This window comes from Zalophus californianus, chromosome 4 (genome assembly GCF_009762305.2).
Source record: "Zalophus californianus isolate mZalCal1 chromosome 4, mZalCal1.pri.v2, whole genome shotgun sequence".
NCBI classification, from domain to species: Eukaryota; Metazoa; Chordata; class Mammalia; order Carnivora; family Otariidae; genus Zalophus; species Zalophus californianus.
In genome coordinates, this window is record NC_045598.1 from 159738673 (window position 1) to 159763763 (window position 25091).

Sequence of the window (25091 nt, forward strand, 5' to 3'; positions counted from 1 at the left end):
TGTGATAGGAAACTTTGCCCTCACTCACCAGATTACAGGAGAAAATTCATCTAAAATGTAAATTCAGTGAAATTTAGTAATGGGAAGAATTGAGTGTTGAGAGCAGAGTCTTGATCTTATTTCTATTTCAAAAGGACCTCTCTGTGATCTTCAAGTTTTATGAAAGCAATTCATATTGTATTCTTAATATAAACACTCAGCAGATGATTAGTAAGAAAGAATGTTATGTAATACATTGTAATAATTAAAAAAAGTAAATGAAAAACCTTTTTCATGAATGTAGCCTGTGTCTCATTATCATCCATTTTAAAAGATTCAACAAATCTTATACATCTGAATAATTAGGGACATTATATAAAAGATACAATAGAAGTATTTTATATTCCATTAAGGAGTTTTAGAGATCAATGAATGTTTTTTGTAAATTGTGGAAATTGAGAATATATTGTCCAACTTATAGTTCACATTTATTTTTAAATCTCTCACCGTCATAAACTTTAAGGCTACTTCTAATATATGAACATAAAAGTTCATTAAGCAATGAAGTGTCTCCTCTATACTGGTTGTTTAATGTAAGTGTGGTTTCAGTGAGGAACCAGATGTCATAGAGCATCAGTCCAAGTGCTAACATGTGTTCTAGAGAGAATGCTGCCATAACATTACCATGTGTCCTTCCTGGGAAAAGAAATTCACCTTTATTCTAAGACTATTACCTTTCTACACTTTTTGTAATAAAATATGGTTTCTTTTATGGCACTGATTATAGATAGAAGTTAGGTTATTTCTTTTATGTCTTTACTTGGCAAAATAAAAGTTGGAAACACAACATTGATCCCACGCCTCTCCCATCTTGTATGTGTGTGTTAATTTAATTGGACTATAAAATCAAGAAGTCTGGAACTTCTGGTGGAATGGGAATTTTTTCAAACCGGCTCCAATCCAGCATATTAATTGTCAATGGTACATGATCCAGATCAGAGAAGAAATCATCCATGGATATCTGCCACCTTCATTTGGCACTATGGGGTTGTAGATTCAGTGATTGAGAAAGCTTACAAATGACTTAATTACCTACAACGGGATAAAATGGTCTCACAAGAATATAATAATTGTTTTTTTTACTAGACCTGGGCAAGCTCCTGCCTATGTAAGGAGATGGGGCTAATCCGTCCTTCTTGGAGGCATCATTATCAATGTGTGGTCCAGGAAGTCCCTCTATGGGGTTATAATGACTTCTCTCCTGTTGTTTATTTTTAGTCATGTTTAACATTTGTGTATTTCCTTCTTTTTTTAATAATTACATTTTCTTTATCAGATAGTGTTACAGTTTTCCTACTGGTGATTTAGCAAACTCATTTTTTATTATGGGCAAAATTTGTTCATTGCCCAGTGCTGTTTGTTAATTCTCCTCCCAAGTAATAAGACTATTTATATTTCATAATAAGTAGTCTTGAGCCTTCGAATGTGTTTTGATTCCCCAGAATTTGGAAAGTCAAATGCTCTCACATTCCCATTTGCAGAGGTCACATCAATGATATTTGGTTAGATGAAACTATTAATTATAGATACCAAGTTGAACTCAAGTGAAGATTTTCCTTTCATCTCGGTCTGCTTAGATAAAATGGTGCTTGATTTTACAATGTCACTGCTAAGTTAGTATTCAGAGCAGCCGAGCACCAGCAACGGAGACAGAATACCCTCCCCTGCAAGAGCCGGTGCACTAGGGCTCCGTGCTGCCGCTGGGAGCTTGTGGTAGAAGCCTGAAGTTCTGAGACATTGACCATCTTTTCTGACTGATAAATTTCATGTAGGAGGGCTAGTATTGTTCCAGATGGTTTTTCAGCTTTATGCATACTAGCTTCGTAGACTCCTGCTGTAATCGAAAATTGGTTTTACTCCAACATTTGACAAAAAAAATTAGATGAAGTTAACTACTCTTCAGTTTTAGATTACTGATAGAAAACGCTTTCATGAATATGACAGAAAAAGTGGAAATTCAAACTAAGTGGTGTCCTTGGATGCATTTTCATTTAGACCTTTTCCCTGAGGTTTTTATATCATGAAATTGCATTCAGATACAGAATTTGCATAGAATCAGGCGCATTGAAATTTAGATGATCCCCTTCAATCCATAATATTCTTTTTAGTGTTTTTTTTTTTCCTTTTTCAAGTTTTTATTTAAATTTCAGTTAGTTAGCATACAGTGTAATATTAGTTTCAGGTATAGAGTTTAGTGATTTATCACTTACATACAACACCGAGTGCTCATCACGAGTGCCCTCCTCATTACCCATCACCCTTTTATCCCATCCCTCACCCACTGCCCCTCCAGCAACCCTCAGTTTCTTCTCTCAAATTAAGAGTCTCTTAGGTTTGCTTCTCTCTCCCTTTTCTTCTTTTTAGTGTTTTTATGGAAAACTAGCTAGATATTTGAAGTGACTGTAAGAATGATGATGATGATATGAAAAGATTTAAAAGACACCTATTGATTTGCTTTCATGGTGAGAATTTTCATTATGTTTATTACTTTTAGGTTTTTACAAACTGAATAAGAGAAAGTAATTTTCTTGAAGTGAGAATTTGCTTGATATCCCTCCATATTTTTTCCAAATTTGGCATTTGGAGAATAAAACAGACATATAAAATGCTTATTGTATTTGGCAAGTTGTAAATATGATCGATTGAAGGTAAGCATTGAGTTGTAGCTGTTACCAGAAGATGTGTGATGAGATATGAGAAACTTCAGCTCCCCAGTTAGAATGTGCCTGGACAGCCACCTACGGGGACAGGGATGAAGTCATCCTACCCATTGTTGGCACCTAATACTCAATGGGTGCTTTGTACTCATGAATGGCTGAATTCACCAGAGCACTCAGTCTGACTCCCCAGCCAGGCATTGTAATGGGGAATGTATTTATAGTATAGGTGGGAAGATTTTGGTTTAAAAAAAAGAAAAATCCTACATGTTAACAGGAGATGAGGTAATTCGACTGTCATAGGTTATTCTGTGTCTAAAGTATGCAGACATTTGTCACTGAACACTGAAGATTTTTGTGGATATATTTTCTTTTTTAAAAAATTTTTTAAAAGATTTTATTTATTTATTTGTCAGAGAGATAGAGAGAGAGCACAAGCAGGAGAAGCGGCAGGCAGAGGGAGAGGGAGAAGCAGGCTCCCCACTGAGCATGGAGCCCAATGTGGGACTCTATTCCAGGACACTGAGATCATGACCCAAGCCAAAGGCAGACGCTTAACCATCTGAGCCACCCAGGTGTCCCTGTGGATATATTTTCAACTCTGAATTAGAGCTATGGCTCATTTGAGCTAAGGTAAGAATTTTCTTGGTATTTAAGAAAATAAAACAGCCCTGTTCCTATTCTGTACTATTGATTTTTTTACACTTAGGAGAAATTTCCTCAGTTCCATGTTCTGAAATCTGCCCATTGTAACTGTCTCTTAGCCTTTTTTATCATCATCGATTATTGGCTGTCATTGACAGGGCATGTGCCTAAAATCATAGAATATTTTCTAGAGGGAAACTGTGAGGTCACAGAGGACATTGGTTACAAAGGTGGGCTTCATGGACAAGGGCCAGTCAGTGGCAAAGCATCCTGTTACAAAATAAAAGAAAAAAAAAGAACAAGATAATATTGGTCTGATTTTGCTAAATTTCTTTCTTTAGTGTGAAATGATGAACTGCATAAGTACTTGGCATTAGAGTAGTCTTTCTTTCATGAGATGAAGGTGCTAATAAATGATAATTATTATCCCTGATTGATAAAAGCAGAAGTGTTTAGCTCAAAAGTCTTCAATTTTTTTTAAACTCTCCAATTTTAATTTTCAGATTTATGGTTCTATAAAATTAAGAGTCTGGGAACTACTTAATCTAGTTTGACTAATTACCCAAACCATGAATCCCATCAACAGAAACCCCAACAAGTGGCAACCCAGCCTTTCCTGAAAACCCTTCCTATGAGTTCTGAGCCTCCATTATGATCTTGGGTTTCTCTGTTACAAATTTTCCTTTACATTGGATCTAAGGCTACTACTTTAGTTACTACCTTTTTTTTATTTCACCAAAATCCATATGTGCTATGTCTAGTATAACATTTTCCCAAATGTCTTCTGAAGACCACTGATTTCATGGTATATATTAACAGGCATCATGAGGAAAGGTGGGGGGAAACACAGTCAAATTATTTGGGGAAGCAGTAGTTCAAACAGTAGATTACTTCATTTCAGTACTTCACAAATTCTTTATTGGGCTGAGTCATTCAATAAATATTTATTGAGCATCTACTGCATGTCAGTCAGTATTCTTTTTTTTCTTTATTTAAATTTTTTATTGTTATGTTAATCACCATACATCATTAGTTTTTGATGTAGTGTTCCATGATTCATTGTTTGTGCATAACACCCAGTGCTCCACACAGAACGTGCCCTCTTTAATACCCATCACCAGGCTAACCCATCCCCCCACACCCCTTCCCTCTAGATCCTTCAGTTTGTTTCTCAGAGTCCATCATCTCTCATGGTTCGTCTCCCGCTCCGATTTCCCCCCTTTCATTCTTCCCCTCCTGCTATCTTCTTCTTTTTTTTTTTTCTTAACATACATTGCATTATTTGTTTCAGAGGTACAGGTCTGTGATTCAACAGTCTTGCACAATTCACAGCGCTCACCATAGCACATACCCTCCCCAATGTCTATCACCCAGCCACCCCATCCCTCCCACCCCCTACCACTCCAGCAACCCTCAGTTTGTTTCCTGAGATTAAGAATTCCTCATATCAGTGAGGTCATATGATACTTTCTCTGATTGGTCAGTCAGTGTTCTATATTCTGATCTATATGGGAGATATTTAAGAGGAAAATACAATAACCTGGGTCTCCCAGATTTAGACTGTAGAGTCTTTTTTTCTTTCTTGTAGTTGGTGTTATTTGGAGTAGCACTAAAATTATTAGGTAAGAGCTGTATCTTCTTCCCCTCATCTCCCTTTCTTTAAATTTTCTCAAATTAAACCTGTCGATTCCTTTAACCCTCAGTTACATGATTTCCAGACCCTACTCTGGACATGTCTTAGTTTATCTTTGATTCTATTGATAATATGGTAATAACACAAAAATCAGGTTTGGTTTGACCTAGTACAGCATGGGATCATTATCTTCTTTTTCTGGCTGTATAATCCTATAAGTGCAGGACAAACTCATTTTCTGTTTTGTTTTTGTCAGTTTTATCATGTGGTTATCAAATATGAGCTCGAATTCCATTATGAGCGCATGTCTATATCAAGCATCATCTTGTTACAATCAGCTCATCCATTCTGTCCTGTTAAGATCTTTTTGGAAATTTGTTCATTGGACTTTCAAGAAAAGCTGCCCACTCAAGTCTATCTTAAGTAGGGGCAGGTTTTTGTAGGAATAACTCTAGAATAATGAGGACATGCATCTCAGTCACACAGGCAAACTTTCTATACTGCAGAAACAGCAGCACGAGAAAGTGTCAGGGGAACGGGGGACCCCTGTACTATTGGGTCACATCGAATTGAGAATGTGGTTCAGGAACTAAAGGCCAGTTGGAATGCAGTGATGCCCTAGTGACTGTCATTGCCTTCAGGAGCAAAACTTTATTGACCTCTTTTCCTGTTCTCTGGCATTAGTCTGATTTACTGATGCCTTTCTTTGTGACCTTTTGATTCTGTATCTGCTAGGCCTGCCTAGGTCTCGCTATATTTCGAGCTCAAGAGCTGGCCCATTTGGTACTCTGTGGTCTTGTGCAATAGCTTTCTGTCAATCAAGCAGCCCTTCTACTATGGCATTTCTAATCTACCATATGGCTGATAGCACAGCTTTGATTTTTGAGTATAACTCTCTGAGCTGATCAGGAGAAATTAATCATAAATAAAACCACAAGTAAACTAAATAGATTAGTGTAGAATACTGAATGGTTCTTAAAGTGTGGTCCCTGGGTTGGCAAAATTGGTATCAGCTGAGAATATGTTAGAGGCTCCACCCTACTGAATCAGAAAACCTGGGGTTGGAATCCAGCAATCTCCATTTTATTTAAGCCCTCCAGGTGATTCTGATGCAAGTTCAAGGAGAACAGATGGTATAAAATTGTCTCCTTGGAGTCTAGGTTTATAGTGTGATTACAAAAAGAAAATTACTTTGGGTATAATTGATATGCAGAAGTTCCTTTCTGATAATATTTAACAGTTTCAGCTGTTTTTTTAAAGTTGCTTTTTGACAGAGGGAGAATATTGTCAGCATATAAGATCATGCTTTTAAGTAACTTTTAGTATATTCAGAGTTGTGCAGCCATCACCACTATCAATAGAATATTTTCATCACCCCCAAAGAAACCCCATTCCAACTGGCAGTCATTCCCCATTCCCTTCCTTTCCTAAGTCCTCATTAACCACCTGCAACCACTAATCCACTTCCTGACTTTATGAATTTGCCTGTTCTAGACATTTCATATAAATGGCATCATATAATATATGATATTTTGTAACTGGCTTCTTTCACTTCACATGATGCTTTTAAGGTTTCCATGTCCTAGCAGGCATCAGGACTCCATTTCTTTTCATTATTCCAAATCATTTCAAATGATATTCTATCAAATAGATATATGAATACAGACTATATTTTTTATATAAATAGATATACATTATTTATCCATTCATCAGTTGACAGACACGTGGGTTGTTTCCACATTTTGGTTAATGTAAATAATGCTGCTATGATCACACATGTACTAGTTTTCATATGGACATTATTTTCATTTATCATGGTATATAATTAGGACTGGAATTGCTGGGTCATGTTGGTAACTCTGTATTTAATTTCTTGAGGAACTGACAGACTGTTTTTCAAAGTGGCTGTACATCATTTTACATTCCCACCAGCAGCATATGAGTGTTCCAATTTCTCCATATTCTTGTCCACATTTGTTATTATGTGCCTTTTTAATATAGCCATCTTTATTAGGTATGAGTGGTATCTCTGTGGCTTTGAATTGTACTTGCCTAATGATTAATGATATTGATATTAAGTATTTTTATATGCTTATTGGCTATATCTTTGGAGAAATGCTATTCAGATTCTTTGCCCATATTTTCATTGGGTTATTTGACTATTCATTATTAAATTATAACAGTTTTTTTTAATATATCCTAGATGCAGGTCCTTCTCAGATATATGATTTCATGGTAGTTTCTTTTTTGATAAAAGCTTGTAAGACTATATATGATTTCTGTGTATGAAGAAGGAGATTAATGAGAGGTTAAAAAGTGAATTTTTTTTGCATTGAAACACAAATAGCAATGGTCACTGCTATGATAATTCAACATCAAATTTATCTGTTATTTATGGAAGATATTGAATTGACGGATTTTGCTTCAAATTTGTTTAGGAGAAAACCAATGCATAATTTGATTTTATTTTTTTAAAGATTTTATTTATTTATTTGACAGAGACAGACACAGCGAGAGGGGGAACACAAGCAGGGGAGTGGGAGAGAGAGAGAAGCAGGCTTCCCGCGGAGCAGGGAGCCCAATGCGGGGCTCTATCCCAGGACCCTGGGATCATGACCTGAGCCGAAGGCAGATGCTTAACAACTGAGCCACCCAGGTGCCCCAACCAATGCATAATTTTAAAGGAAAGAGTTTCCATAAGGAGTGGATAGCTTAAAAATGAAGAGTTCCAAAAGAATTAGAAGGAAACATAAACTAACATAATAGAGGGTGAAGGCAAAATCTTAATGAGGTAGAAAACATGAGGAGAACAGTTCCATAACGGCTGTCAGGCCACCTCTTGAAGCCCCTCAACCATTCTCAGATGCAGGTCCCAAACAAACAGGATGTTTCTTTACTGTTCACATCATTTACTATGGATCCAAATGAGACTTCTCTCTCTCATCACATTCTCTCTTATAAAATCATCAGGGTTGATTTGTTCAGGAAGAAATGTTCCTTATTATAGAATATTCTGTATTACTGAAATTTTTTTTATAGTGACATTCCATTTAAGGCAAGCTTTTAGTTAAAAAATTCATCTGATGTTCCTTGCAATCCAGTAGTTCCATAGCCTAAATATACCTCTATTCATGCCACAACTCCAGGTGGCACATAGATGTGTGAAATGATTACTAATTTTAATCTCTTAGCTGTGGCAAAATTAATAAACAGTAATCTAGACATTTCTTTCTAAATTATGAACTTCCCTCAAATGGCTTTCTCTTTGTTTTTATGGTTTCTATTGTGAAGATATCCTGTTGATTTCAATATCTGGAAAACAAATGTATGGAAATCAGACTTTTAACTCACTCAAAATCAGGAGACCCAGTTTTAAGTCCTGGCTCTGCAGGACTTACCTGTGTCCTTGGTCAGCTCACATTCTCTCTGGACACTTTGTTTCTTCATGGTCAAGTTAAACCATTCCATTGAAAGGAAATTAAAAGTTCCTTCCAGTTTTGTTAGTTTGTGAGTCTTTATGTAAGTTTGGAGTTGCATTTTCTCTCTTTGTCTACTACTAATCTACCTCCCCAAGTTTGGTAGATAGATAGCATTCTGATTTAAAGATATAATGCACTGCATATTTTCTCATTGCTGATTTTTACAATTGATTGCAATCCTTCAAATAGAAATCCTGATAATGTTTCCATCCTGTCCTTGAATTTTTTTCATGTCACGTTGATCTAGACCTGCTTGCAAGCTGGCCCAGGCTCAGGCCTCACCAACAGCATTTACACACTTGCTAGGACCATGGCCGCCTCCTCCATGCGAACTGTGATTATTAATACTTCACTCTTGCCCCACAGCTCAGCCCTGTCAGAGGGTCCCAACAATTTGGTATTTTCTCTTCTACCCCAAATTCTTCTGTCCAGGTCTGTGAACCACAGTGGTTTTTTGTTTTTGTTTTTGTGTTTTGGTTGGGAGGGTGGGGTTGGGGACAGTAGGAGTGCTTTCCATACTAAGTACTGTGCTAGGTGCTCTGTAATATAAGCCCAATAAATTTTTATACCTGTCTCGGACGTTGGGTAATCATCAAATTATACACGAAGAAACTAAAGCTAATTCAGGTTAAATAATTTACCCACATAGGTGGAAGGAAATGGTCTGAGCCTCTGAAAGGTAATATCCAAAGTCTTTGCTCTTAGCTACTCTGTTTTTGTGCATCTGGGGTGACTCTGGGGAGGAAGAATACTGGACATACCTGGAAGGAACAACTTCAATGCTCTTTTCACTTTTTTCCCCCTGGTTGCCTCCAAAGATGGAGAGGAGGGAGACTTGAAGAATATGGGGAAGGAAAGGTTGATAAGCATATCTCTGAAGAGCATGCTCACTTCATTTGAAGTTGTCTGTTTTAATGGAAATCATGTTTTCCCATTGTTAGTAATAAATGATCATAAAAGCAGTTGTCATTCCTTGAGTTGCTTGTCTAATGAGGCAAGAACACTGTTGATCAGTATTTTAATTAGGTTATAGCATGAAAGGTTTTTAAAAAATTTCCTTATGTAAAACTTCCATGCATTTTACATAGTTAATATCATTAGTTTCTGTACATCTAAATATATTTTCACTACCTGCAATAAGCCATGCTGAATTAGTTTCGAAATGTGTTATCAATGACATGTGTTCCATCCTCTAGTCAGCTATAAGATTGCATTAAAATGAAACATCGGTTGTAAACCAGATGTGCCTTGTCATTGCATCATTGGAAATACTACATTATGAAGGAATTGATGCATTGTTCACAAATCTGTCAGGTTGTCTTGCACGTGTTTGATGAAAACAAAGGAAACAAACCATTACTTTACTGCACAGAGATTAGCAGTAAAGTATTGAGTGTACACTCTTGGCCGAAACATAAATAGATGATTAGGACTCAAACTTGGGCTTCATATAGCTAATAGTCTGGTGGAGGAGACAGATAATTGGTTTTCAATACCATGGGAATCATCTTTATTTGGTTTATCCTATTTACCTAAAGGGTCTGAACCTACAAATCACACAAGCCAAGTCAAAGCTGTCTCTAAGAAGAATTCTTTTATCGTGTAGCACTTAGGATAAAATTAAAAATCACCAATAAAACTATAGGATGAGAGATACTTAGAATAATAGCATTTTCTCAGGAAAAGGTCCAGGGATTTTATGTGTCCATAAAGTAATATAAAGCAGAAGTGTGATGAGCTGCCATACCTATTTTATTTTTAATTTTATTTTATTATTTTATGTTAATCACCATACATTACATCATTAGTTTTTGATGTAGTGTTCCATGATTCATTGTTTGTGCATAACACCCAGTGCTCCATGCAGTACGTGCCTTCTTTAATACCCATCACCAGGCTAGCCCATCCCCCCACCCCCCTCCCCCCTAGAACCCTCAGTTTGTTTCTCAGAGTCCATAGTCTTTCATAGTTCGTCTCCCCCTCCGATCCCCCCCCTTCATTTTTCCCTTCCTACTATCTTTTTTTTTTAACATATAATGTATTATTTGTTTCAGAGGTACAGTTCTATGATTCATCAGTCTTACACAATTCACAGCACTCACCATAGCACATACCCTCCCCAATGTCCATCACCCAGCCACCCCATCCCTCCCACCCCCCACCTCTCCAGCAACCCTCAGTTTGTTTCCTGAGATTAAGAATTCCTTATATCAGGGCACCTGGGTGGTTCAGTCGTTAAGCATCTACCTTCGACTCAGGTCATGATCCCAGGGTCCTGGGATCGAGCCCCTTATTGGGCTCCCTGCTCCGCAGGAAGCCTGCTTCTCCCTCTCCCACTTCCCCTGCTTGTGTTCCCTCTCTCGCTGTGTCTGTCTCTGTCAAATAAATAAATAAAATCTTAAAAAAAAAAGAATTCCTCATATCCGTGAGATCATATGTTACTTGTCTTACTCTGATTGACTTATTTCGCTTAGCATAATACCCTCTAGTTCCATCCATGTCATTGCAAATAACAAGATTTCATTTTTTTTGATGCCATACCTATTTTAATAGGTGACATTAATAGAAGTGTGGAGCAAGGACAGATAGGCAAGGAAGACGGCTTCATCTGTCTGTTGTCATAGTTAAATCACATGCAAAGGATGGTGCACACTTAACTACCACATTATGGAAGAGACTGGCAAAATGAAGCCAATCTATTAAAGGTAAACAGAATTGCATCTCATAAAGATGTTTTAATTAAAAAGTGTTACTTAATTCTAAGACCAATTCGGAATCTGTGATGTTGGTGATGGTGGTGACATCATTAATGATAACTAATATTAAATTATCTCATTTAATGTTCCCACAACCTAGTAAAGTAGGAATACTTGTTACCACCATTTCACAGGTAATAAAATGGATGCAGAAGGGTTAATTCCCCTCCTTGAGATCACATAGGAAGAGGGAGAATAAGCTCATGTCCCTACTGACCGTGCATTACGGCGTCACATAAACAGCTGCTGGTCCTTGACAGTCCTATTCCAGGCCTGCAATGCTTGGTGTGAGGAGAGAGAATGATTTCATAGTACCAGTTTGCAGAACTTGCCAGTCGGTTAAATTTGGCAGACAGATTCCCAAACCTTATGTGAAAGAATTTTCTAATAAGCAGAGATGCTCAAGAAATGGCAAGAGGAGCTGTTTTAGGTATTTGCCCCAAATCAGGGGAGGCTCTTTTCTTTGGTCTGGCCCTGATTGCATTTCTTTTAGTACAGAGATGGAAATTTCCAGTTATCTAGATACCAAGAGTTGTCTGAAGCTTTTGTGGTGGTTATTGTTGTTTTACTGTCCTTAAATTCTTGACTCAAAGCAATGTTAAATAGCATTTTGTTATTACCCATACTGGTTCCAGTCTAGATTCTGTATTTTTTTCTTCAGGGGTGGAAATAGAGTTTTGTTCAGACTCAGAGTCTGAACATAGTTGCACCTGAGGCGGGACTGTGCAAACCGTTCAAAGAAGAAAGATATCTGCAAGCTTTGGTTCCCTTCCTGGGGACAGCAGTCAGAGGCTGTGGCAATTACCTAATTTGAGACAGGCTGATGACAGATTTTTTTTTTTCCCATTCTTTCATAGCAACATTACAAAAGCTAGCTGGCAAAACATCTAGGGAGAGAATGCTCATCGGTACTTTGCATGTGTTCCATTTATTGCAATCCATATACCCTGTCGTCTGATAAACGATAAACAAGCACATAGATGTTAGTGCAGCTTACATAAGTTTTAAAAAGCCATAATTTCCTAGAAATGATAACAGGTAAGATTTGTTGAGCACCTTTTGTAGTAGGCAGTGTTCCTAGCACTTTACATTTTAATGTGCTTAATCTTCACATTAAGCTGGGGAGTTAAGAATTACAAATATCCCCTTTATAGACAAAATGCAGAGGAGTAGTATATGACTGCCCAAGTGCCTGAGATGTGATTTGGACCTTAGTGGTCTCAATGCAGGGCCTGCAGTCGTAATCGAGTCTGTATATGGCCTCATTATCCAGTTTATTATCCACAAAAGAAGCAAACTCATTGATTTTACGGTGAGTGCATGGGGCAGATTCTGCAGATTGGCTTATTTGATACCTGCTACTCCATTCTAGCTTATCTTCCTGTATATAGAGGCTGGAAATTCAAAAAGCACCCTTTAAGACTCCCTTGCACCTGGAGTTCCACTCCTGCTCTGGGCTCTGCCAAACAGATTCAGCTGTCTGATTTAGAATGTATCGGGGTGAGATGTAGGAAATGCAGCAAAGGCCTTTAGTTCTTCTGCGGTTGCTAGTTTGGTCTTTGGCATCATTGCTGAGCAGGGGTGGCGGCAGCCACAAGATTTTCTCTAGAACATTCTTATGTTGTGTTTGGGAATTTTTATAGCTACTTACTAGCCTGTAATAAATTCCTTTCTACTTCAGCTAGCTATATTGCCTTCCTGGTGAACAAGAACCCTAATAAATGCAGAGGACTTCAAGCCTGTAAAGGGATTAGTCTAAGGATCTTTCCCACCCTTGGTGTGTCCCTCCAGTACTGGAAAGTTGACTAGAGGAAATGCATTTCTCCGGTATTAGAACGTTGGACTGGAAAGCCCATTGCAAGTTTAAAATTATCTGATTTTTAATATCAAGAACCAAAATAGGGCACACAGGAGATTCTTCATATATTTCTTTAAGCCAGTTTTTCAGTAGAGGTTGTCTCTTCTCTGAGTTCGCCCATGAAAAAGCATTGCGTTTCTGGGAGATCATGTATCTCTTATAAAAAATAGTGGGCGTTATCTTGAGGAATAGTCAACCTAACAAGAAGGGCTTCCAAAAGCGTTTCTTGTTATGTTAATACTCTCAATAATAGAGGAGCAGTAATGGAGATTTTTCTCATTCTCCTCTTGCCTTTGTATTTCTTCTTCTGCCCTTCCCCCTCCCCATGTCTAGGTCTTAAAGGAAGTGGGGTCAGGATTACATAGGAGGCATCTCTGGTGGTGAACAGTCACTGAGATTGGCAGGATGACATTGAAACAGTGAGTTTGTAGGTGTAGTCGAGGAAAGAGAAGGGCAGAGAAACAAGGTTGGAGGGAGGAGCTTAGAGCTAAGGAGATATTCATCTGCTGTGTGGACAGGCTGATGGGTTTTAGCAGATTTTTTAAAAAGGCTCTTTTAAGAAGATTATGAAATTAGTAAACTGGATGATTGGAGGTGGGAAAGAGATAGAAGGGAGAAAATTATGAAGCTATTTCAGTAACCCAACAATGAGGAACGAACACCTGAAATATACAGCTAGAAATGGAAAGTTTAGGAGTTAGTAAAGGGGTACTGGCCCAAATTAGGAGATTGTTGTGGAAGCTGAATACAAAAAAAAAAAAAGAATTTTAAAAAGATGAAAATGCCATTAATGCCATGCTGAAAGATATAAATAAGAATAAAGGCATATAAGGGACCTGGGTGGCTCGTTGGTTAAGTGTCTGCCTTCGCCCGGCTCAGGTCATGATCCCCAGGTCCTGGGATGGAGCCCTGCATCGGGCTGCCTGCTCAGTGGGGGTCTCCTTCTCCCTCTGCCCCTCTCCCTGCCTGTGCTCTCTCTCACTATCTCTCTGTCAAATAAATAAATAAAATCTTAAAAAAAAGAATAAAGGCATACTAACTACTGAATTTAGAGATTAGCCACTCTTGAAGCATAACTTCAAATGCAGTGTAAGGGGTAGATGGCAAAAAGTAGGGGATGCAGGTGTACACAGTCCACTCATTCTTTCCAGTTGTTTGCTAGTGGAAGTTTACAACTGAAGTAACCAGCACTGAATACCCAAATGCTGCTGGAAATTCCATAGCCACTCTCTTTCGCTCCATTTAGACATAATTACATTTTCCAGTCTGTGCTAGGAGGAGCCCTGTGCTACTTTTCTCATGCATCTGGGAAAGGAAGTCATTCTTTTGAAATTGGTGGGTGTTTCTCTGAGGTTATTGAACTAACTTTTACTTCTGTTTTTTTTAATATATCTTTTTAAAAATGATATTGTGAAGGCATTGGAATATTTAGCAGATAATAGAAAAACCCAGGGGTCATAAGTAGAACTCAAAATAGATTTTTCTTTTCCTGCATGAAGACTTTTAGGAGCAACAACAATAAAAAAGCATTTTAAGCTTAGGGTGGCATCTGTTTTAGAATTTAATTTTGGTTAGCTTATTGGAGGGCACCTGCTATAGACAAGTCATATAAGTGCACTCAATTTTCGAAGTAATGGGATTGCTCAGAAAGTGTTCATTATGATCAAACACTTGAGTAGTAGGCATCAGATCAGTAGTAAGCTGCTTCAGGGGCTCTAAATCCATTTATGATTATACCTTATTTATCTTAGGATAATTTATTTTGCAACTTTAGCCATCCTAGGACACATTTAGGACCAGAAATCAAGTTTAGAATTTCGATCGAGCAATATCCATTGCCCATGTGCTTTCCATGGGTAAACCCTTCAGGCAAATATCACCTTTATTGTAGATCCAGTATTAGAAAGCTTAGATTGTGGCTTTCCAGACGATAACCAATTAGAAGCAACAAATTGCAAGGGGGAAGAGGTAATAATGGTAAACACAGTGAGTTCATGGAGTAAAAGCTAGGAGTTTCACTTTATGAGTGGATGAGAATAAATATAATCCTTATTTCTCCAGTCTCAGGAAAAACTACTCAAGGGCCCAGATGTAAATAAAATACTTGGCTCAGAGCGCCTGAGTGGCTCAGTCATTAAGCGTCTGCCTTCGGCTTAGATCATGATCCCAGGGTCCTGGGATTGAACTCCACGTTGGGCTGTCTGCTCACTGGGAGGCCTGCTTCTTCCTCTCCTACTCCCCCTGCTTGTGTTCTCTCTCTCTCACTGTCTCTCTCTCTCTGTCAAAATAAATAAATAAAATCTTAAAAATAAAATAAAATAAAATAAAATACTTGGCTCACCCTGGGCAAGTGCTGAAACAATAATGTTCCCACCTTGTGCTTATACATATGGGTCAGTCCTTCAAAGACACTCAGCCCTTGCTCTTGGCCTAATACTACTATTATGCCACCCATTACCATAAGGATTCATGGGACTTTAAACTCTTTAAGTTGAACTTCAGGCACACAGCATCTAAGAAAGTCAACCATTTTACTTTCTTACACCTTGAGGTTCATAGTTTCCTATTGCTAAAAAGTAAACTGAGGCACACTAAATTTTTTTTTTCAAGACTTTATTTGAGCATACGTGGATTGGGATGGGATAGGAGCACTCTACCAATAGGAGCTATGGGTAAGTTTTTTATAGAGAAGATGCATATGTTTTTATAGAGAACAAAGGAAAGAAATTATTCTATTGGCTATAACTTAAGCAGTTACTTTATTTGAGGAAGCTTAGTTGGCTGTTCATGATTGATTGTTCTTAAGTTTTACTTTCTTGGATTCCAGTGCATTGACTTTGGTTTAGGTTTTGGTTTACTGATAGATGCTACCAAGGGATTAGAGCCACTGTGGTATATTGGCCTCTGTCTAAGTCACTAGCAGGCAATTGGTTGGACTAAAGGATCTCTTTTATGATCATTTGATCTTTTAGAACCCCTAAAAATACTGTCTGTAGGAGACTACCAACTTTGTACCTATGACTACATTTTGTATAAGAAGGGAAAATCAATGTTATTAAATTGAAGGTAACATTTAACTTAATGTTTGCCATTAATCTCTTATTGGGTTTACCACTGAAAACAGTGTGGAAATTTAAATGTTACGAAGTCTGAGATTTGCTTAAAAATAATTGGAGTTGGGGTTCCTGGGTGGCCCAGTTGGTTAAGCATCCAACTCTTGATCTCAGCTCAGGTCTTGATCTCAGGGTTGTGAGCTCAAGCCGCATATTAAGCCCAGTGTGGCACCTACTAAACAAACAAACAAATAATTAGAGTTGAAGAAAGTGAATGGAGATATAGAAAAAGCAAGATTGGCCATGAGTTGATAATTATTGAAGATGTGTGATGAGTTGACAATTGTTGAATCAGGTAGGTTCATTATATTATTCCCTTACTCTTGTATATGTTTGACACTTTTCATGATTAAAAGTTTTTTTAAAAAATGCAGAGATTGTATTTGATGAAAAACAATTTAACATTTTGCTCTATATCTGATTTTACCAGGGTTAAGAGCCCAAGTTAAATTTGTGGCATGCATTGCTAATGATGTCAGTATTCCATGACCAAGACATACACTCTTTGACTTGAGTCATGAGGGAAAAATGTGTTCCTTCTTTAAAATACTTTTTGAGTAGTGAATAGTGAGATATAATAAATAAAAACATGTACTCTATTTAAAACAAGATTTCAAGTCTGTGTCACATTTTTTTCATCTACCACAACAAATATTTTTTATCACAGATTGATTTTCTGTGAAGTAGAACTACATTTGTGCACTCTTGAGATTTGTGAACTCAGAATTTTTTAAAAAAATACAGTACTTTTTAAAAAAAATCCCTGGTTCTTTTCTTTCTTTTTGTTTTTCCAAATGCTAGTTTCTTTTTGATGTTAAAACAATACATTACAAAAGAGAAAATTTTAAATATAGAAAATGTTAAAGAAGGAAAATGTTACCTGCAATCTATAATCCAGAAATAGCAAACTGCACTATTCCTTAGCACTACTCTGAAGGTAGGGAGCCATCAGCCACATTGTACCGGAAAGGACCCCCAGCTTCAACAAAGACGTCCTTGCCCCAAGTATGACATATAAGAGCAGAGCTGTATGAGCACTATCTTGTGTACGATACTCATCTATGGCAGTAGGCCCTCAGGGTGCTCTGTTGTCAAAAGAGATCTCAGGACTTTTGAATAACCAGTGGATGCTTAGCCTCAGTAATGAATGACAGTGAATTTCTCGTATTGTACAAAAGTCTTCTTGCATTTAGGAAATTCTTGCTTCACATGTGTTTGTTAGAGGATGATCCCATTTACTCTGGTAGAGGACAAAAGAAGAAGATAAGAATGGTGGAAAGGATTCAGGAGTTCAGTTTTGTTTTTTTTTAAAGATTTTATTTATTTATTTGACAGAAAGAGCACGAGAGCAGGAACACAAGTAGGGAGAGTGGAAGAGGGAGAAGCAGGCTTCCTGCTGAGCAGGGAGCCCAATATGGGACTCGGTCCCAGGACCCTGGGATCATGACCTGAGCCGAAGGCAGACGCTTAATGACTGAGCCACCCAGGCGCCCAGGAGTTCAGTTTTGATAGTGTTGAATTTGAGGTACCTTTAACATACCTAAGTGGGATGTCTAGCAGGCAGTTGAGGAAGGTAAAAATTGACCAGGGTTAGTGAACAGAGGAGGGTTTTTTTCCGGCTGAGTTGCAGCATAAGTGAGGCCACAAAGGAAAAGATATGAGGAACTATTAGTAGAGCTTAAGGATCTATTGAGAGTTCACATTGATGAGTAAATAGTCAGGTAGTACCAAAATATGTAAAACATGTTATGACATGATGATATGCCGTGATATCTTATGATATACAGTGATCGTGTTCTTGATTTATCCTCATTTAAAAAAATGGTAACAAAGGGCACTGCATATTCTTAACCAAGGAGCTATAGAATGAGATTGTTGAAAAAATTTCTTATAACCTAGCCATTACCCTAAACTAGTTTAAATGCATTATAGAAGACATGGATAAATGGGGGAATAATTTTCTGGAAAAGATAAATATGGCTTGATATTTCCTAACAAGATAGGGTTATCACCCAATAGGTGTGCAATTCAAATAACATTAAATCTAAATAGAAACAGTATTCTTGCTGCCACAGCTTTAAAACAACTTAACTCAGGTCCCTTTTGAATCATACTGCTCCCGACTTAGGAGAGTTGGAGGATCTGCCACTGTTTCCTCCCCCTTCCTGTTTCTCCACTTAACTTAGACATTATTTTCCTTTCTGAATCAAGGCTTCCATATGGTTCCTGTTTCTGTACTCTTATATAATGAGTTGATTACCCTAAATCTTTCCATCGCAACAGTGTGTACCTATAATTCGAGCTGATCTCACAACTGTAGGATAAAGAGAAAGTAGTAGGGACAGTATGGATGAACATTAGCTTATCCATTCTCACTATTAGAGAAATAATTCAAAACAAGTTTTCTAATGATAAATTGATACCACCTTCTCTGTGCGTCATAAGCTACTTGGGATAGTTATTCATCACTTAGTTTACTATAGCATAATAGGGCCTGTATAGTCCCACCACACAGTTAAGAATGAGAATCTAGCCACCAACGTATAGCAATACTTTGAATTTTTCATTCAGAGTACTAATTTGTATAATGAATAAAAGTGTAAATTACTTGTAATCTGTTTTTATAATCTATTTTAATATATATTATTTATATAATCTGTTTTTAAACAGCCTTTATAAAACAGCAGATAAGAAAAACCGTATTATAGCTAATTCTTTGAAAATCTCTAAACACTTAAATGTTACAAAAATAAAACTTGGGATACGTCTTTATTCCACATTCTCTCTTCTTGAAAGCATTCATGGGTAATGAAATCTAGGTGGATTAAAAATAGCTCTATTTTATATATGTGGTGTATATATGCAATAGAATATTATTCAGCCATAAAAAAGAATGAAATCTTGACATTTGCAGCAGCATGGATGGATATAGAGAGTGTAATGCCAAGCGAAACAAGAGAAGTCAGTCAGAGAAAGACAAATACCATAAGATTTCACTCATATGTGGAATTTAAAAAACAAAGCAAATGAGCCAAAGAATAAAAGAGAGAATGAGAGAGAGAGAAACTAAGAAACAGACTCTGAAACTATAGAGAACAAACTGATGGTTACCAGAGGGGAGGTGGTGGGGGGATGGGTGAAATAGGCGGGGATTAAAGAGTACACTTACCATGATTAGCATTGAGTAATGTATAAAATTATTGAATCATGTATTGTATACCCAAAACTAATATAACACTGTATGTTAACTAACTGGAATTAAAATGTAAAATTTAATAAAAAATAAGAAAAAAATAGCTATAGTTCAGATGATCATAAAAAGTACCTCATAGCTTAGAAATATAGCTTTGAAAATGTAACTATTAGTCAATTTTATATACATATCATATAGAACTATATAATTATCTTCCTATATATGTTTTTATTATCAAATTATACTATTTGACATAAATGAATAATATACTGTTATCATTAGAATTTCATATTCCTGTATATTGTATACTATCAGAAACACAGTAAATTATTAGCCAAGGAAAAAGTATTACTTGCATATTCTTTAGATAATTTTAGCTAGTTCAGTTAAAAGTACATTTTAAGAAAGTAGTAGAACATACATGTTAGGAAAATAGTAGAAAATCTTTTTTGGGGGGTGTCTGGGTGGCTCAGTCATTAAGCGTCTGTCTTCGGCTCAGGTCATGATCCCAGGGTCCTGGCATCGAGTCCCGCATTGGGCCCCCTGCTTGGCGGGAAGCCTGCTTCTCCCTCTCCCACTCCCCCTGCTTGTGTTCCCTCTCTCGCTATATCTCTGTCAATAAATAAAATCTTAAAAAAAAAAAAAGAATATATATATTAAAAAAATCTTTTTTTTTTAATGGAATCCCTACCTAAAAAAGCAGACCATAGTTATTCTAAAGATTTACTACCCATTAGATGATTAAATAACCAATGACAGGGCATTTTGAGACACAATATTTTATTCTAAGAGTTGAGTGGGAAAGAAACGTATTTCTAGCAACTGACACACAGCCACCCACAATCATGACATGCTGCTCTTTCTGAAAGGTGAAATCTTTAAAATTAGAAGACAATTTAAAAGGATATGTTTACTGTTTACATACCTATTGGAATAGGGGAAGAAAAGGTAAGAGGAAACAATTTCTTACAAAATTAAAATCATACGCTTTACATATGATCCAGAAACCCTACTCCTAGGTAATTACTCAAGAGAAATTAAAACCAGTGTTCACACAAACACCTGTAGGAGGATGTTTATAACAGTTTCATTCACAATCACTAGAAATTAGAAGCAACCTGAATATCTTTCAGCTGGTGCATAGATAAGCCAATGTCATATAGCTATACAGTGAAACACGACTGGACAATAAAAATGAAGGAACTATTGATATTAGCAACACCATGGATGAATCTTAAGTATGTTTTGTTAGGTGGAAGGAGCCAGTCTGAAGAAGCTACATATTGTCTGATTCCACTTGTTTGACATTCTGGAAAAAGTATAGGGATGGAGAACAGATAAATGGTTGCCAGGGTTTGGGGGAAGAGACAGTGGTTGAATAAAATGGGTACACAAGGAAATTCTTAAGGTGATGGAACTGTTCTGCATACTACTTGAGTGGAGGATAAATGACTCCATGCATTTATCAAAGTCCATAGAAATGGGTATCACAAATGTGAACATCAGCGTAGGCAAATACATTTTTTAAAAGATCAATCAGAATGTCGCTTTTGGCTTTCGGCTCGGGGAGGGAAAGGTGCAACTTTCTTCATTCGTCCCGAATCCGGGTTCATCCGACACCAGCCACCTCTGCCATGCCACCTAAGTTCGACCCCAACGAGATCAAAGTCGTGTACCTGAGGTGCACCGGTGGTGAAGTCGGTGCCATGTCTGCCCTGGCCCCGAAGATAGGCCCGCTGGGTCTGTCTCCAAAAAAGGTTGGTGATGACATCGCCAAGGCAACCGGTGATTGGAAGGGTCTAAGGATTACGGTGAAACTGACCATTCAAAACAGACAGGCCCAGATTGAAGTGGTACCTTCTGCATCTGCCCTGATTATCAAAGCCCTCAAGGAACCACCAAGAGACAGAAAGAAGCAGAAAAACATTAAGCACAGTGAAAATATCACTTTTGATGAGATTGTCAGTATTGCCCGACAGATGCGACACCGATCTTTAGCCAGAGAACTCTCTGGAACCATTAAAGAGATCCTGGGGACTGCCCAGTCTGTGGGCTGTGATGTAGTTGGCTGCCACCCTCATGACATCATAGATGACATCAACAGTGGTGCGCTGGAATGCCCGGCTAGTTAACTACAAAGGAAAATGTTTCAATAAAGGACCATTTGACAACCAGTAAAAAAAAAAAAAAAAAAAAAAATCAGGATGTCAAGGGATCCCAAGATGGAATGCAGACTGACAAATAAATCTTACGTTTTTGCAACTGTATGACTTAACCTTACTGAAGGTAGTGAGGAAAAAGTAGTTTACCTAAATAACTTTTGAAACTCTGTTTTGATTGGATACTGTAAAGCCAGAAACAAGAAGAACTGTGCATGAACACTATTCATTTGGCAAATTTGTTATTATAATTTTTATAGATTTTATTTATTTGAAAGAGAGAGCAGGGGTGTGGGGGAGGGGTGGAGGGAGAAGGAGACTCCTTGCTGAGCAGGGAGCCCAGCGTGGGGCTCAATCCCAAGACCCTGAGATCATGACCTGAGCGGAAGGCAGATGTTTAACTGACTGAGCCACCCAGGCACTCTGCAAATTTGTTTTTCATAGGAGCACCTATTAGCGATTCTGAAATTACTTTATATGTATTATGTATATATGTTAATTACAGATAATGAGAGCTAGGTTTATTGCTGTCAGCGAAGTAAGTTACAAATGGGCAAGAGGGTGCATATGTCTTCAATAACCTGTTTTCATTTTTTTTGTATATATACCTAGAAGGGAGATTACTAGATTGCCAGGTAGTTCTTTTTTTAGTTTTCTGAGGAACCTCCGTACTGTTCTTTGTTGTGGCTGAACCAGTTTACATTTATATCAACACTGCAGAAGCGTTCCTGTTTCTCCACATCCTTGCTAACACTTGTCTCTTGTGTTTTTGATGATCGCCATTCTCATAGGTAGGAGATGATATCTCATTGTGGTTTCAATTTGAATTTTCCTAATGATTAGTGATGTTGAGCGCCTTTTCATGTACCTGTTGGCCACTTGGATATCTTTGGGAAAATGTCTATTTAGGTACTTTGCCCATTTTTAAATTAGATTTTTTAAATTGAACTGTAATACATCACTGCTGATACATCACTGCTTCACTGATTCTTACTGTTCTCTAAAATTATTCCTTGTACATGCACATCTGGGAATTTTTTGTCTCATTTTCTTTAAAATTTCAGTTTAATCCTCCCCTCACTAGATAGTCACAAATTGGAATACTAAATCTTTTACCTTTGTCCCTATTGTCTTTATTTGTACCTGCCATAGTGATTTTGGTGCCCCCAAAGGCCACCTGAAAATACTGGAATGTTTTGAAGTTTAAATTAAAGCAACTACCAATTAGATATTAAGCCTCCTAAATAATCCTGACTCAGTTTCCCCCATCTGACATTGATACAGTAATTCAACAGTTATCCTAGAGCACTTCATTGTGTTCGAGCAGAGATGAGTAAAGAGTTGGCAAATATAAAAGACTCTGTCTCTGTACTTTTTATTGTAGTTAGTGATACAACCATGACAGTAACAATCCTCACATTTCATCATCATTATTTCCTCTAGTTCCCAGCTGTTTACCTGGCTGGGAACAATTGAAATAAAAATGAGTGTTATAGCTCATCTTGGGCTTCATAATCTGTTGCTGTCTACCTCATCCAGTATCTCATTTTTTAAGCTCACGATTCAAAAGAGGGTGCTACAGTGATAGATGTGAATAGTTAATGAATATTATTTAAAATAGCGTTTCACTATCCCCAGAGAAGCTTTTCTGAAGTATATAAGACAGTCAGACTGTGATTAGAAACCCTATTTTTCTTCTCCTAGTATTTCATTCGATTAAGGTGATAATGAAAAAGGTAAAGAAATCACCCAATGAATAATATATAAAATAAATGGAATAAAAATGAAATAAGTTATACAATTTCATTTTAGGACTACAAATATATGTGATATATAGTGTAGTCATGAAACACTAAGTAGTGAAACAGAGTACGTATAGTGCTATAAGTGGATAATTGCCAAAATTCTAGCTAATATCCACAGCAGAGAGGGACAGTAAAAATTAATGAATCGGGGGCACCTGGGTGGATCAGTTGGTTTAGTGTCTGCCTTTGGCTCAGGTCATGATTCTGGGGTCCTGGGATCGAGCCCCACATCAGGCTCCCTGCTCAGTGGGAAGCCTACTTCTCCCTCTCCTGCTTACGCTGTTTGCGCTCTCTCTCTCAAATAAATAAATAAAAATCCTAAAAAAAAAAATGTTTAAAAAATTTAATGAATCATGGTCCTTTTTATAATTCTTTCAATTAAGTATAACTTTCCATATCCTAAGTAAGAAAAATCTGTTTATATTATATGTTCCTATAGGAGAGTTGAGTGTTGTCCTGATGTGAACTATCAGGTAAATTACAAATACATTTCTTTTTTTTCTTTTCTTTTTTTAAAGATTTATTTATTTGTTTTAGAGAGAGAGAGAAAGTGCGAGTACATGAGTGGGAGGAGGGACAGAGGGAGAGGGAGAAAGAATCTCAAGCAGACTCCCTGCTGAGCACGGTGCCAGACGTGGGGCTCAGTCCCAGCACCCTAAGATCATGACCTGAGTTGAAATCAAGAGTGGGTCTCTCAACCGACTGAGCCACCCAGGTGCCCCACAAATACATTTCTATTAACTAATAGGCATTTATAACTAAAGAAGTCAAAACAGTTTTTATTTTAAGTATATAGCTAACTTTGAAATGGAAATATAAACAGGACCTTCATTATTTAATTTTCTATTATTTTCTCTAATATGTAGGCTATTAGGATTTTCAGTTATGATAAAATGTCCATGGTCAAACATACTGCTAGTGTTATGGCCTGGCATGCCAGCCAGGTGTTTCTGTCAGCATGGTGGAAAGTGCTTGTTATCTCTGCTGTGATCCCCTGTGAGTGAAGTGCCTGCTTTTCATATTATTACATTTAAAACAAGATACTCACCATTTCTACATGAACTTTATTTATTTCAAGAGTATTTAGGAAATCAACAGGTCTTATGTATGGGAATCCTAAAATGCTGGTAGTATTTTTTTTTTTTTTAACAAGAACAAATTCATACCTTTTTCTTTTCTTTTTAATTATTTTTCTTTTCTCAGACCTTGAGATTTAGAGAATAAATTAAAATATCAGTTAGCCATTTACTAAGTACCTAAGAATATTCTAGACACTGTCCAAATATTTTCATGTTACTTCATAAATCTTTACAAAAGGCCTGTGAGGCTGTCATTACTTCTGTTTTACTTTTGAGGAGAATTGGGATCAGACTTGTGAAGGCCTTTGCTCAAGATCACACAGGGGGGAAGAGAGTCAAGGATGACATACAGATTTGTCTAGATACCAGAACCCCCAATTTTTTCACTGTGTCAACATGTGCTTTTTCATGTCACTTATAGCCTCTTTTGCCCAAGACACATGAGCAACCAGCAGCAACAATGGTCTTTCTATAGAATGGAATTTCTCAGAATCTCTAGTATGTTGTGAGATTTCCAGGCCTAATAAAAATTATAGCATACTTTGTTAACACAGAACACCAGGAGGAATGTAGAACACTGTGTTTCCCAGTGTATTAGACCCACATCCCAACTATAGTAACTGTAGACATGGGGCTTTATTTCCTTTATACATGGTTTCCTAGCAACATCTCATT

General features: G+C 37.2%; 2 protein-coding genes across 4 annotated transcripts in view; both read left to right on the top strand.

Annotated features, from left to right (window-relative positions):
- The window catches only part of OXR1 (oxidation resistance 1), a 455727-nt gene that overhangs the window by 96647 nt on the left and 333989 nt on the right, over positions 1–25091 (top strand). The window lies entirely within an intron of this gene.
- On the top strand, positions 20993–21505 carry LOC113912446 (60S ribosomal protein L12-like). Its single transcript, XM_035727400.1, has one exon. The coding sequence runs from the start codon at positions 21008–21010 to the stop codon at positions 21503–21505; it is 498 nt and encodes a 165-aa protein (XP_035583293.1). The 5' UTR covers positions 20993–21007.

Coding starts and splice junctions, on each gene's coding strand:
- LOC113912446 (XM_035727400.1), top strand. CDS start 21,008: ATGCCACCTAAGTTCGACCCCAACGAGATCAAAGTCGTGTACCTGAGG.